Source organism: Sphaerodactylus townsendi, linkage group LG14 (genome assembly GCF_021028975.2).
Source record: "Sphaerodactylus townsendi isolate TG3544 linkage group LG14, MPM_Stown_v2.3, whole genome shotgun sequence".
Lineage (NCBI taxonomy): Eukaryota > Metazoa > Chordata > Lepidosauria > Squamata > Sphaerodactylidae > Sphaerodactylus > Sphaerodactylus townsendi.
In genome coordinates this window covers 28290003-28304413 of record NC_059438.1, presented here as the reverse complement: position 1 = coordinate 28304413, position 14411 = coordinate 28290003, and the positions used below count along the sequence as shown (strand labels likewise).

Here is a 14411-nt window from a genome sequence, read left to right as displayed (position 1 = left end):
CTCCACAATGGGCATGGAAGGGAAACATTGTACTCCACAACTACCTTTTCCCTTTGCCCAGCAAGATGCCCTGTATTGCTTTTCTCACCTGGTCATAGTTGTCTTGGCCGTGGAAGAAAGGCTCTTTTCGGAAGATCATACTTGCTAGCATACAGCCTAAGCTCCACATGTCCAAGCTATAGTCGTACATCTGGGGAAAGGAAAGATCAGAAGAAGCAGTGAAGGACGGGTGGACTTTGTAACTGGGTTGGCTGTCCATGTTTTAGTCCCTCAGAAACTCAACTTGACTTTCAAAAACAGCACAGCTATAGCACCAGATTCCATAATTATTATACAATATTTCTTTTTTAATCCCAGAAAGGAACTGCTCCAGAAGAGCCTTTGCTGTGAACTAGTGCTCCCTAGATCATCTCCCTACTTTTCAAAGAACAAGAAGAAGAGTTTGGATTTATTACCCCCCACCCTTTCTCTCCTGTAAGGAGACTCAGAGGCTTACAATCTCCTCCCCCACAACAAACACCATGTGAGGTGGGTGGGGCTCAGAGAGCTTTGAAGACTCACCCAAGACTCTGTGACTCACCCATGGTCACCCAGCTGGAGTGCTCAGGCTAATATAGTTCCCCAGATAAGCCTCCACAGCTCAAGTGGCAGAGTGGGGAATCAAACCCGTTCTCCAGATTAGAGTGCATCTGCTCTTAACCACTATGCCACTGCTGCTGGTCCTCCCCCCCCCCACTCCCAAATATAGGCTGCCATCAGCTGCCTTCAAGGAAGGTCCAGAATTTGTTGAAGCAGCTTTGGATCAGGAGTGTGTCCTTTACATATACATTCTCACCTAATTCTATTATTCCATATTACCAGTTCTTCTCTCAGTGGCAAACTGCATGTTATGTGGAGATCCATGACTAGATTATGAGCGTGATCCCACCCCCACCCCACACACTTCTTCCAAAGAAGGGGCAGTGCAAAATGTATTGGCCCTGGGAAAGGTGAGTTAACTCTTTTTCTGTATCATGTTTTCTCCACAGAAATAATCCCAGTAAAGTTGCTATTAGCTGTGGTAAGAGAAGGCTAAGTGTGATAGAGGTGTCTTTTTTCACCAGTGCAACTAAGAACAGCCTCCCTCCCTCCACCCACCCAAGCAGCTTTGCATGTACTACAGTCCAGAGATCTTGTCCCACTGAATATACCATGGGAGCACCCAAACTCAGTCGTTACAACATGACCTCTGCTTTTCACACTGTTTCTTCCACCTTGTGTCCATTTCCTTTCCTAGACTGCAGGTTCAGCATGTGTCATTTTTTGAACCCAATAATATAGATGGGCAGAGCCCAAGTTGCTCATCTAACTGGATTGAAGAGAGACAGTGTGCTTTGTAAAAGGATACAACTATTAGTTCCAATTTACACAAAAAAATTTCCATGCGCTGGGCTTCTGGGTTTCCTTGACTCAACTCTGATGTTCTAATGGTCACAAGATGGCTTTTGGGAACAATCAAGGTAAGGGAGGAGGGGCTGCAGTCCCCCACCATTTCACCATCAAAAACTGCTCTGCAGGAAGTATTATTTGCCCTAGTGTGGGTGCTGTATGTGCATTAAAAACTAAAACTGAACCAGACTCATGAAGAAATGTTACTATGTAGTTTGGACCTTAAGAGTATGCCAAAACGGCCAGCTCTTCCCTGATTTCTTCCCTAGCTCTATAGTGAATTTTTCCATCTGGTTATTTTGGCACTTCCTGCCCTCCATCACTCCTGCAACAGCAGTTCCTTCAGAGACCAAAAGCTGCCCTGTCAAATATGTTGAACAAAGCCTCTAGAGGGAGCGAGTCTCTGAAAACACCCTACAACCTCACTGAAAGGGCAAACAGGCTGCCTTGTCTGAGACCAGAAAGGTGAGCTAATGGGAAACCTCCTCATTGCAGAGGGAACAAAACCACATAAGGAAGAACTTGGGTAGCTGGGATCAGGGCAGCCCGATTGGATAGCAGAGTCTTTAATCTATTACACGACTATCCTATCACATACAATGAGGGTAGGCAGAGGCATCCATCGCTTCTAGAAACTGTCCAGGCTAAGATTCTAAGGGACAGGAGAGAAGCAACCACTGAGAAAGACTCTTTGTATGCGCTTCATTAGTGTCAGGAAGCCACCCACATTTGGTCTGTGGCCAGATGGTGGCAAAAACGCTGAACCCAGCCACTTTTTTCTGCCCCTTCCTTGTATGGGGAGGGTTCTCTCTCTCTCTCTCTCTCTTTTCTTGCAGCTTTTGGGGCATGCCCAGGCACCTACCTACCAGCACAAAGGCAGGTATCCAGATTGAGGTGCAACAATACCAGCTGGAGGCAGAGTCTTACTTGGTAGTCCACGAGGAGTTCCGGCCCTTTGAAGTACCTTGAGGCCACACGGACGTTGTATTCCTGAGCTGGATGGTAGAATTCTGCCAAGCCCCAGTCTATGAGCCGCAACTATGAATACACCGTACAAGGAGGTCAGGAAGTCTGCCAAACACTTTGGCCAAATACACAGCACTTAAGCAGCCTCACACTGCTCTGCCGCTTTTATCTGTTGAGCGTTGTAGATGCCGGTTGGATCACCTAGTGCCCAGCTGGCTTATTTGTTAACTAAAAGGCTGTCTAAAATGGTTCCCTGATGCTGGGAACGGGACTGTGGAGAACAACCAAAAATGGAAGGCACCAGTCCCCAAGGACAACACTCTGACCTTCTGCACAGCACACAAGTGTTGCTTGCAGATGCAGGTTGGGCGTCTTGCCTCACTCACATGGTAATTCCTAGCAGTTGTCTTTAATGCACAGGGAGATCCTGATCCAGTTGGCAACCTACCAGCCAAGTGACCTGCGGTTCACTCAATGCCAGAGGTTCTCTTTATGTGTAAGGATACTAGGCAAACTATGGAAATCAGGATTTTTTCCCCCCCCAAGGAAGTTTTTTTTAATGGTGCTTTCTCCTTGATCAACATCCTAAGCAATATTTTTGGAAACCAACAGCTTTAAAGCAAGGGGAGCAAGGTCTCGTTGTAATGTGTGCCTCTGATAACTGCCTGGGGTTCCTAAAACATCAAATCTGGTCAGAGAATATGAAACAGAATTCAAAAATACAGAGTCACAAGAAAAGGAATTTTAAAAACACAGTGTCCTATGGTACTTTAGCCAATTCCACAAGATCTGTAAGATAAAGCTGTTCCACCAGGCATATGGTTGAAGCAGCTATGGTTTTCTCACCATCCAAAGACCTCTCTCTCCTCACTTCTCCTCCATTTTGTTATTCTGCTTATTGGTTGGGCTGTCACTGTGTTTTTGGAATTTCAGTATATTTAAGATTGACTTTTAGCTTTCCTCTATGTTTACATTGTTATTTAAGGAATTCTTTCATTGTTTTTACATGATGGAAGCCACCCTAAGACCATGAGGTGAAGGGTAGCATACAAGCCAAATAAAATAAACAAAGAAATAAATAAAGGCCTTGTTGGCCACTGAGAGCATTGGGGGAGTCTTAGGATTTGCTCACAGAATATACAAGCTCCTCCAGGCCTTCTGATCTGATGCACTGCAATGACTGCTCCTTCACATCTAACATCAAGCAAAGGTGAGTTTCTGCCATTTCCCAGGCACTGGCTGTGCTGGGCAAATGGGCCATCTAATTCCCCTCCCCTGAATATTGTGCTTTTAGAACAGACGATAAATCGCCCTATTTAGAACCCAGACACCGGCAAAACTGGAAGGCAGGAAAGTGTTTACACTTTCCCCCGGATGGTTATTTCAAATAACTGCATTAATGTTTTTCTTTGGTTTGTAAACTGTTTTGCAAATGTGATGAAAGAATGTCATACAAACCTAAAACAAATCAACAAGCCTGCACAAATGTCACAGTTGGAAAACCCTGGCTTCTGGGCCAGGATTGTTCAGCTGCACAGCATCTGCTTTACAACTGCAGAGTCCCACATTCAGTTCCTAGCTGCTCCAGTTAAGAAGGTCAGGCAGAAGGTGATGGGGAGCAGTTCCACCTGTGACCCTGGACAGCCACTGCCAGTCAGAGCAGACAAAACTGACCTGTAAAGACCACTGGTTTAATTCAGTGTGAGGCAGCTGCATGGGTTGATGGAAGTATCAGAAACCTCCCAAAACAGAAGCCTTAACCCTACAACTTTGGGAATGTAGACGTAGTCCAATGCCTACACCAAGGATCCAACTGTGCTGTCTTCAAATGCCTCCTCATAGCAGTACCTTTTTCTGTTGGTGGTCAATCATAACGTTGTGAGGTTTGACATCTCTGTGCATGATCCCCATGCTGTGACAGTAATCCAAGGCCTGCCAGAGAGACATACAGGTTAATGCCCAACACGACACTGAGTCAAATAATCCAACTGCTAACAGGTACTGGTTTCTTTCTACAGCCTGGGCACAGCCAATAAGAATGTCAACTTTCTAGGACGTACACATCAGTCAAGATTGGCCCAACCAGAAAGGCAACACTGAACAAGCATCTTAAATTCTAAATATGCAAGCCAGACTTTTATTTCTTCCACGACTTGCACTCCTTCAAGCTTTTGAAGTTCAAAATGGAATCACGCTTTCCAAGACAGAATGCTTGTAACAAGGGATACTGAGCTTTCCACTAGAAGCCATACAATCTTAACCCAAAGGATTCTTGAAAGCCACTGAAAGACTCTGTGTCAAACCATGCAGAAAGGCAAATGCATTAGAGATCTTTCATGCCTTTTGCCAGCTTCAGGAATATTTTCTACCAAGGCAGTTAGTCCACTAGTGTAGCAGTTCCTATATTCAAAACAGGAAACTGGTCTTGTCTCAACTGCCTCCAACTTCTTAGCATCTTTGATACTGCAGCCAAATTGCATACAGTGTTCTCAAACCAAACTGGAGGGTTTCGTTTCTGAACATTCTGTCTTGGAGGAAGCAGACTTCTGTAAGGGCAGATCTACCATGGATCTTTGGTATACATTCCACAATGTATGGCACAAAGATTGTTTGCCTCGTTTGTTAATAATAAAGCTTTCCGCTTCTGATCATATTATAAAGTATAGCTTTTGCAAAAGTGAGGAGCCACTAATAGTTGTTTTTTAATTGAAGGTGAACCTCATTGGCAGTGAGCATGAGAAAGTCCCAGGCAAGGCCCAATGAGATCTTAGCCTCAGTTAGTAGCCACCAGTCAGAGGTCTGGAGTTCATGCATCACTAGTTGGACCAAGCTGTGGGAGTCGGAATGGAAACAGAGGCGCACCCAAAATTTGAAAGTGGTGACCCACGCCCTAGTTTCCAGAAGGTGCTGTCCTACCTCAAGGCAAAGGACTGCATAGGGGACATAGTGTGGAACTCCAAAGATTTTATAGGAGCCACTAATATATCTAATCATTTTATGTGGATGCAGATTCTATATCAAGTAACTTAGCACTAGATGCACATTTCCCTGAAGGGCTCCTTGACAGACCCAACTCAAGGCTGTATTCTCATATCTCTGTGTGTTTTTTTTAAATTTATGTCAGTGATGTATTTTTTCACTAAATAATGACATTTCTAGTTGGTTGACCAACTACTCACAGTTCTAGTCTATACTGACAAGGTGATTCCATTGCCACGTAACAGAACTGGGCTCAAGTAACTTCTGAAGAAAATACATGACTACTGAAAACAGATAACCAAACTGCTCAAGTAGTCTCCTTCAGAGATCAAGGTTAGATCACACAGGTCCTGTTCCACCAGCAGAGGCATGTTCCTTTGACGGAAGCAGCCTATTCCCAACACAAAGAATGCTTGGAAGACTCCTTCTGCCATTGCATTCAAGGTGCCTCACCGTTCAAAATTAGGCTTCCAGTACTTTCAAATTTTGTTCTGACTAAAGTTACATATGCCAAAACATGACTGGTTGAAAGTTCCGTTTTCAGATACAATACAGACATTTCTCCAAGTTACATTCAAAACTTTGCCACAGCTATTATCTAAATCAGCAGTAGCCACAGGGAGCCAGCTGCCCTCTCCCCACCAGGGCAAACACACTGTGCAACCCACCAGTTGCCCAGGGATTGCAGATGTGATGGGAACAAACTCTGGCTACTGTATTCAACAAAGGCTGCTGAATATTATTATTAAAGTGGGTTTTGTAAGTTGCCTCAAGGATCAATTGATGGAAAGGGCAGGAGATATGCATCTCTAAAATATTAAATAACCTCTACAAATATCCCTCCCTCCTCTCCCCTGCATGCCACCCCTTACTCCCTCCCCTCCCTCCCTTGCATGCCACCCCTCCCCTTCCCTCCCTCTCCCTCCCTTGCATGCCACCCCTCCCCCTCCCTTTTTGCTCTCCCCAATCGTTTCCCCCATTTCCAGCCCAAGCCCTGCCCTCATGGCCAGACTCTTCCTTCCACCTTTCCAACTTTGCCTAACTCAGATCTACAAATTCATGAATAAAAATGTTTGTGGCGAGTTAGCTTATTTTTTCCCTGTTGTTGTGCTAAGAACACACTTGTTTAACACAGACTGACATATGTAGAATTCCGCTGTTACTTTCTAGAACACTTCTATTCTTCCATATTCAAATAGCAGCAGTACTAGACAAAATCTAGCAAATCTAAAGACAGCTTTTTACTAAATTCAGCTTCAGACAATGGAGTGGATTATAAAATTTGACAAACACAATCCATTTGAGGAAAGATTTTGTCTTTGAGGGTCATACCATGTCACAGACCTTGACCATTATATGTTTGCCTGGCACGTCTATTAGCCAGCCATTCTGGAGTCATTTATCTCAAACATTGGCTCGCTGGGCCTCACAGCACAAACTGATTTAGCTGTTGGATATGACAAATGTGTAACATTTGAAGCTGTGAAGTGGATATAATTTTGCATCATGGATTTGTTCCCAATTTGTTCAGAACATGGCGCTGAATCCATACGCATGATTCATTTCTCTGTTTTCATGTTACAGTTTCTATATTGCTAAACAGTACTATTATACACACCATAAATCAATCTGGTATGGCTTTTTCTCTGACGACTCCATTCCTAACACAGTCAAACACCAGGCCCTTTGACTTCCTCAGATACTCACCTTGAGCAATTCATACATATAAAACCGAATATCAAAGTCTGTCAGGATCTGGTATAGTTGCTGAAATGGATTTGAAAAAGAAAAGAAAGTCAATACTGTACTTTTTCTGTCAGCATTCAGCACTTGCTCTAAAAGTCTGGCAGAAGGACTATTTTGCCCTCTGTAAACTTATGGAAAAGGTCACGCATGGCATAAGGTTGACAGTGAACTCCTCTCCCCTGAGAATAGAAGTTAACAGCAATGAAGGAGAAAGCTGAGGCTACCCTTTAAAGAGTCAGAAGCAGTCATAGGCTCAAAGCACTTCTCCCCACTAATTGAGAGAGTGTACCAAATTTCATGCAGTAGTCCTTAATGACTCAAGGAGGAACCTACCCTTGGAGTCTGGAACTTTGGAACTTTGCCTTCACCACTGACTGAACTACAAAAGTGTACATTTAAGAGGATACAGTTGTCCCTCCCACATTGCAAGGGTTAGGAGTGCACGCCCCCGCAATGTGGAAACCACATAAAATTGTTTTTGCTCTCCCCAATCATTTTCCCCACTTCCAGCCCAAGCCCTGTCCTCATGGCCAGACTCTTCCTTCCACCCTCTGGCCTGCTCTATCTCTTCCTGGTCCTTTAAGGCCGCTGCTCCATCGACTCTCACTGGCAGCCCTGCCACCTCCTGGGCCTCTCCACTGCCCTGGGCCACCAGGTAAGCACTGCTGTGACTTTCCACCCATGATCAGTCAAAACCGCAATGTGAGAGGGATGACTGTAGAGGGGACTTGGTTTATAAGGTAAGACAGATTTCAAGAATCCAGATAGTATTCCAGTTGAGCCAGCCTCTAGCACTCGGTGGAGAAATTAAGTGCTTCTGGGTATCTCTGTATGGAGACTACTAAACCCTTTAAATAGAATAAAAGAAGGCATGCCAGCAGGTTACAGCAAAAGTGTCCCAAAAGAAATCAGGACCCAGTTTTCTGCCAATCAACAATCCTCCCCCCAATCCCCAGTTATCTACAGGGTCTAGTTACATTATCTGCAGGGTCTAGTTACATTTTACTGCTTTCTTAGAATGCTGCAGAACACCATACCCTTTGGAAAGAAGATATAATGAATGCCCATGATATAGTCTGCAAGAGAACTGGGCTCAGGAATCAAAAAAAAAATTACCCAGGGCACAGACTTATTTCAGCAAAAAGTTTCTTCATGATGGCAGAGAGTTTGTGTATGGGGAGCCATTTTGACTAGCTTAAAACAGAATTTGAATACAAACGACGTGAATTTCCCACTGGTTTGGGCAGTAGGGTAAGGTTCTGTTTTCCCCATGGAATCTTGAACCTCTACACAACTCCAAAGGGAACCAAATATTACAGATTATAGATGTTAGAAAATAGGTCACTGAAGTTTTAGCTTACGTTTTTCTTACTTCAGTGCTGGCTAGAGATTTTAATGCTGCTGTTGTTCCATATATGAGCAACAGGGGATGTAAGAGACATATCACATGGACCATCTCGTCAGCATTCACACAATAATAAATTGAGCCCCACAAGCAAATGATTCCTGAGGGTTCTTTATTAAACAAGATTTAAAGTTCCAGATGGCCAACCTGAGAGGAATCATAGGTGTGCTTTTACAGATATTTCATCCCAAGGTACAGTGACTTAATTTCTCCCCCTGCCTCCCCTTAAGACAGTTAATTCCTTTTCCAACTGCGATGTTCTGCTGCATAAATGCAGTGACCAATTAAAGATCTAAATGGCTACATTGGAAAGGAAAGGTAGCTAATGTGAAACTGGTACTGCTTTTGGCGCTTATGTCCTATTTGCGATCTTCTACATTCGATATTGAATTTGTGTTCTGAGATTTTGAAGACTTGTTTCAAAAGTTTAGTGAGAGGCAACCCTCTTACATTGGTTCATCCAGTTAAAATACAATGAGCTTCTCAGCATCTGAATAATTGTGACTGGGACTGTAAAAGGTGCTAAAAGAAACTGCCAAAAAGCATAAGACCACAACTCAGACTGTGCAAACACTTGTTACAGGCTCAGCATGGTCTATATGGTTAAGAGTGCCAAGTTAAATGCAGCTGCAATTTCTTTCAACTTCCCGTTTGATTGAAGAGTAAGTACTGCAAAGAATTAAATTTTCCCGAATGTTTCCATTTTTCCCCAGCAAAAAGTAAAATAGGGGGAAAAAATCCCCCCGTGGCTTGAAAATTTCCAGAAATTTTGCATCTCTAATCTACTATAGCAAAATAAAAGTGAAGTCCAGTGGCACCTAAAAACCTACAGAGTTTAATTCAGCTTAAGCTTTTGTAAGCCAGGCCTTGCCTACTCAAGAGGCAGATAATGTGGAAGAACTCTCTGCAGGTTTTTATAACCAAAATTAAAGAGGGGGAGACCGAGGAGTCATAGCAGCTGCTTGAGTTTTATTTAGTCTCAAATGCATCAATGATCTCCACTGATGAGCAGGAAGACTTTTCCGCTCAAGGCCAGCCCAAGCCTAAACCACCTTTCTCTACAAGCTGCAGTTCTATACCTGTACTATATAAAGAAAAACCCAGGCATACCATCCCAACAACACTGCTGTAAACAGAGTATCACGGCAGCGGGATAAGCTTGGAAATACAGCAACTGTTGCTACACCAAGACAGGCTAGCTGGGAAATTAAATATAATCTTCTCTTGCACCACACCCTTTGAACCCGCCCCACACAGTTCTTTCTTCCACAAACCTGAGCTGCTAAGGGTCAATACATTGAAACGTGAGCCAGATGAGACAGAAGGACCACTGGCAGGTAGCTTAAAAAGCAAGGCTGCATTCCCTCCTAAATAAGGATGTGTCCAGATTGGGGTGCTATTAGATCTGTAACACCTTGGAGACCCAAGCGCTATATGCTACTTCCACCAACTTAGGCTGGTGTGCCAGCAAGGAAGATGGCATGGCCATGCTTTTGTGATGGACAAGTTAGATTACTGCAATGTGCCATACATGGGCTGTCCCTAAAGCCTGAAAGCTTCCATTAGTTTAAAATAAAGCAAAATGTGATTAATAACTGAGATGTACCAAGATGAGTATTTTTTCCACCAATGCTAGAAAATCTGGATTGGATACCCATTTGAGAGCTGGGACAGTCCCAACAGGTCTTGCCTCCCCCCACCCCCTACACTTTCCCCAAGTGCAGAAATAGCCATGGGGGGGGGGGGTATTTCTCCACTTGAACAGGAACCAGGGGTGGGAAGGGGAGACAACAGCTCCTGGGTTTGGCTCCACTGTGCACCCAATACAGGTCAAGGCTTTGTGACAATTTTTAAAGGGCTACACATGCTTCTAAAATGGTGTGGGCCAGGACGGCCCACCATCCCTTGTAGTCTGGCCCTTAGCTGCAGTGCCACAGAGATTGATCGTATTTTCCCTGCTCAAGATACAGTAATTATTAACAGCACACATGAGGCCAACCAAATCCTTGTATTTCAACATCTCTCTCCAAGTGTTTTTAGGAAACTTAATATGTACAGAAAGCTAAAGACTCACCTTAAAATCTGTATTATTGATGTATTCAAATACTAGTGCTGGAGTCTTCGACTGTAAGACAGAAAAAGCCATCGTTCAGTCACATCGTTCTATAAACCTCCCTCCACCCCAATTATTCTACCCTTCCACTGAATACAACCCCCAAGACTCAAAGAGTAACGATGAAGTATTAGCATGAACTTCACTTTCTACAGATAAGTGCAAGAAATTAAAAGTCTCAATTTATTTCAATCATTCCCATCCTACTCGAAACTGTGACCTTAACTGTGGGTTAAAAGCAATGCAAGATAGCAAACTTAACACTATTAGGAAATCAGCACAAAAATCCCAAACTGGATAAGTGCTATATCTACAATGCACAAAAAATGCTCTATGAGAAACTCAACAGTTCCCAAAACCCACTTATGCAATTAAGCCAAACCATCCCAATATCCCCACCACATATTTACTTGAATCATTTTAATACCATCTTTTCACGTTCCTTAAGATCCCCCAAGGTAGAGAGTGATTTTAAAAAAACTTTCCAATACAAAGTACAAAAGCAATTAAAAACAATAAAACAGACACACACACACAGAGAAAGGAAGGTCATATAAGCACATACCACTGGATCCTTAACAGTGTCGACCAGTTTGATGATGTTGGTTCCACCTCGTAAGTTCTCCAAAATCTTAACTTCTCGTTTTATCTTCTTTTTCTTCACTGGCTTAAATACACAAGAGTGATTAGAAGTAAGATTTCTTTCAGTGTTAGTTTGCACCCAGCAGTTTAAGACGGATGGATACAAGGTTGGCAGTCTCAGGGACACACAGGCCACTGGCAAGAAGGTCACCTCTGGACTGAGAAAGAGACAATTGAAACAGTCACCCAACAGCAGTTTTGCAGCAATTTTATTTTCCTTTAAGAAGAGAAAGACACCCCTTCAAGGAGAAAGATGCATACCAGCTGCTCCTAGTTATTAGAATTCTCCCATTTTCTCTACAGGGAACTTGGAAAAGAAAAATATCAGATCTTGGTTCTACTGGGGGGAAATATGACTGCCCTATGAACTGTGTGTAACCTTATCAATGTTTTCAGGAATGTGTGTTTTTCTACAACAGACTAATAGGCACCTGCCTTCCACATCCATCATCCACTAATGAAGGATCAGCCGAGCACTCAACAGGCCCAGACTGTCTTTGGCACCCACCACAAGGTACAATCAGGACTGACAACTGTTTGCATAGAGAAGCTATGAAAAGAGACACACAAAAAACCAAAGCAACCCCCAACTGTCACTCAAGTTATTGCTAGAGGATTACACACCTGGGTCACCTGGTAGGAACAATTTAAGATAGTATACCACTGGTAGGTATTCATTTCAGCTACACAAGCAAAATCAGCATCTTCTGTCTTCCACCAAGACAAAACAAATGGGAAGTTTTATATCCCTACATGATTTTGCATTGCACAAACTTGACAGAAGTGGGGGTGGGGGGCAAGAGAACATCTTCATTCACATGGCTGAGAGTAGGAAAGAGATTGGACAACAGGCAAGAACCATCTTGACTCTCAAAACCAACCTCCCCCCCCCACCGCCACAATCAGAGCTCCCGAATCCATTCACACCTTCCATCCCAGTATATTTTCTCTGAAAGACTGACTCAAAGGTAGCCTGGGAAGAGAAGGGCCAAAACAGCTCAAAAATTGCATCCAAAGGCTGACTAGAAAATGTCTAAAAGCGACCATGCTGCAAGAGGCTAATGAAAAACCTTCACTAGGTGAGAAGTTTCCAATCACTATCTCGCACAGCGCAATCTGAGAGACACACAAGTACGCATTCACAATTATCATACATAAAACAAGTCAACAAATGTGTCAGTAAACAAGCATCTAATATCAAGAGCACAAACAAGTTGACTTTTCAGTTTCCTCAATACAAGAGTCTACCAAAAATGCAAGACTCAACATACAATTTCAACTCAAATGAATATTCTCTTAGGCTCTATAATATATAAATACATGATTCTAATACAAAGTAGCATGTCTTTAAATGTCCTTATGAGAATAGATTCTTGAAATGTAAATAACAACGAATCCACTGCTGATTCACAAAACATGGTCCAAGCTAACCAGAATGGGAAGTACTCTGGTGTAGAGGTAGAACCCTTCCAATTGTCCCAGGATTATGCACACAATGCTAACAATCTCCGGAATAATTTTAATTGCCCCCCAGGGACTGCAGATTTTTGGGGGGACAGCTTGTTAAGTTTGCCTTCGATTCAGCTCTCATCTTCCCCTTTGCTAGCTGCTCACTAGATGTTTTCTAGTAAGCCTTTGGGTGCATTTTTTCAGTTGTTTTGGGTTGCTGATTTAGGGAACAGAAGACAGGACGCACTTCAGCTCAGCGACTCCAGCTTTCCCTCCAACCTTACCTCTCTCCATCCCTTGGATGGAAACTGCTGGGCGACCTTGAGTCGGTCACACACTCTGTATTACAGGATGTTTGTGAAGGATGTTTGTGAGGATAAAAGGATATGAGGAAAATGATGTAAACTGCTTTGGTATCCTTTTAAGGAGAAAAGGAGGGTACACATAGAAAAGAAGGACGTTAACAAAGGCCACAATACCTGGGCAAAGCCAGGCTTCCACACCAAATTACAATGGAAGGATTACGCCTTAGGGCAGCACAGTGGTTGCATGGTAAGAAGAAGAAAAGTATCTGAACAGACAGTCCTGGGCCACAGATGAATTGAGCTCCAAACAGGGATCAAGTGTTCATCTACGTTCATTGTGGCAATTAGATCATCTTGCCAAGGGCAACAAAATTCTCCACTACTTCTACTGTATGTTATTTATAGCCCACCTTTCTCACCAAGATTCAAGGCACACTATATCCCTTCTGCCCTGATCTGGATAGTCCAGGCTAGCCCAATTGCATCAGATCTTGGAAGCTCAGCAGTGTCAGCTCTGATTAGTATTTGGATGGGAGACCACCAAGAAATACAAGAGTCGCTACACAGTATGCCATGCCAAACCACCTCTGAACATCTCCTGCCTTGAAAACCTTATGGAGTCATCACACACCAGCAGCGACTTGACTATCCCTTTACCAGAGCATCTTCTTGAATCATCCAGTTATAATACAACAGTATTACCTTTCTAAAAATGCCCATCTGAATGACTCTATTTTACATAGTTTGTGGAACATGGGAGCTTTGCTGGCCTCCTCAAATGGGCCATTCTGCAAGGGTGAGAACCACAGCAGAATGCACATGTTTATCTTGCCCATTTGCAGGCTCTGTCCCTTTTATATCTGCAGGAATGACACATGAGCGAAACTGTCATGGCAGAATATAGTGGGGCATTCCTGCGGGTGGTGGTGGTAGTATTAGTAATAGTAATAGAAGGAGGAGGAGGAGGAGTCTGGATGTATATGTCCCCTTTCTCTCCTATAGGAGACTCAAAGGGGCTTACAATCTCCTTTCCCTTCCCCGCTCACAGCAAACACCCTAAGTGAAGGGTGGGGCTGAGAGAGCTCAGAAGAACTGTGACTCACCCAAGGTCACCCAGCTGGCATGTGTTGGAGTGTACAGGCTAATCTGAATTCCCCAGATAAGCCTCCACAGCTCAGGCAGGAGAGTGGGGAATCAAAACCGGTTCCTCCAGATTAGAGTGCACCTGCTCTTAACCACTACGCCAATCCTGCTCTGAAACAAAGGTATATACACAAGGTTTTGTATCACATTGAAAAGGTTTTGTATGTAATAGCCAGTACCTTGATTTGAACTCAGTAACTAATGGACAGCCAGAAGAACAGCAAGATGTGAGTAA

At 43.5% G+C, this 14411-nt stretch overlaps 1 protein-coding gene across 2 annotated transcripts in view; it reads right to left on the bottom strand.

Annotated features, from left to right (window-relative positions):
* The window catches only part of CSNK2A2 (casein kinase 2 alpha 2), a 34025-nt gene that overhangs the window by 8984 nt on the left and 10630 nt on the right, over window positions 1–14411 (bottom strand). For both annotated transcript variants that reach the window (XM_048515292.1, XM_048515291.1), the window contains exons 3-8: window positions 11203–11304; window positions 10599–10649; window positions 7081–7140; window positions 4243–4326; window positions 2356–2466; window positions 89–190 (exon numbers count right to left, since the gene is read on the bottom strand). In XM_048515292.1, the coding sequence (XP_048371249.1) occupies window positions 89–190; window positions 2356–2466; window positions 4243–4326; window positions 7081–7140; window positions 10599–10649; window positions 11203–11304 (510 nt within the window). The remainder of the gene's footprint in view (window positions 1–88; window positions 191–2355; window positions 2467–4242; window positions 4327–7080; window positions 7141–10598; window positions 10650–11202; window positions 11305–14411) is intronic.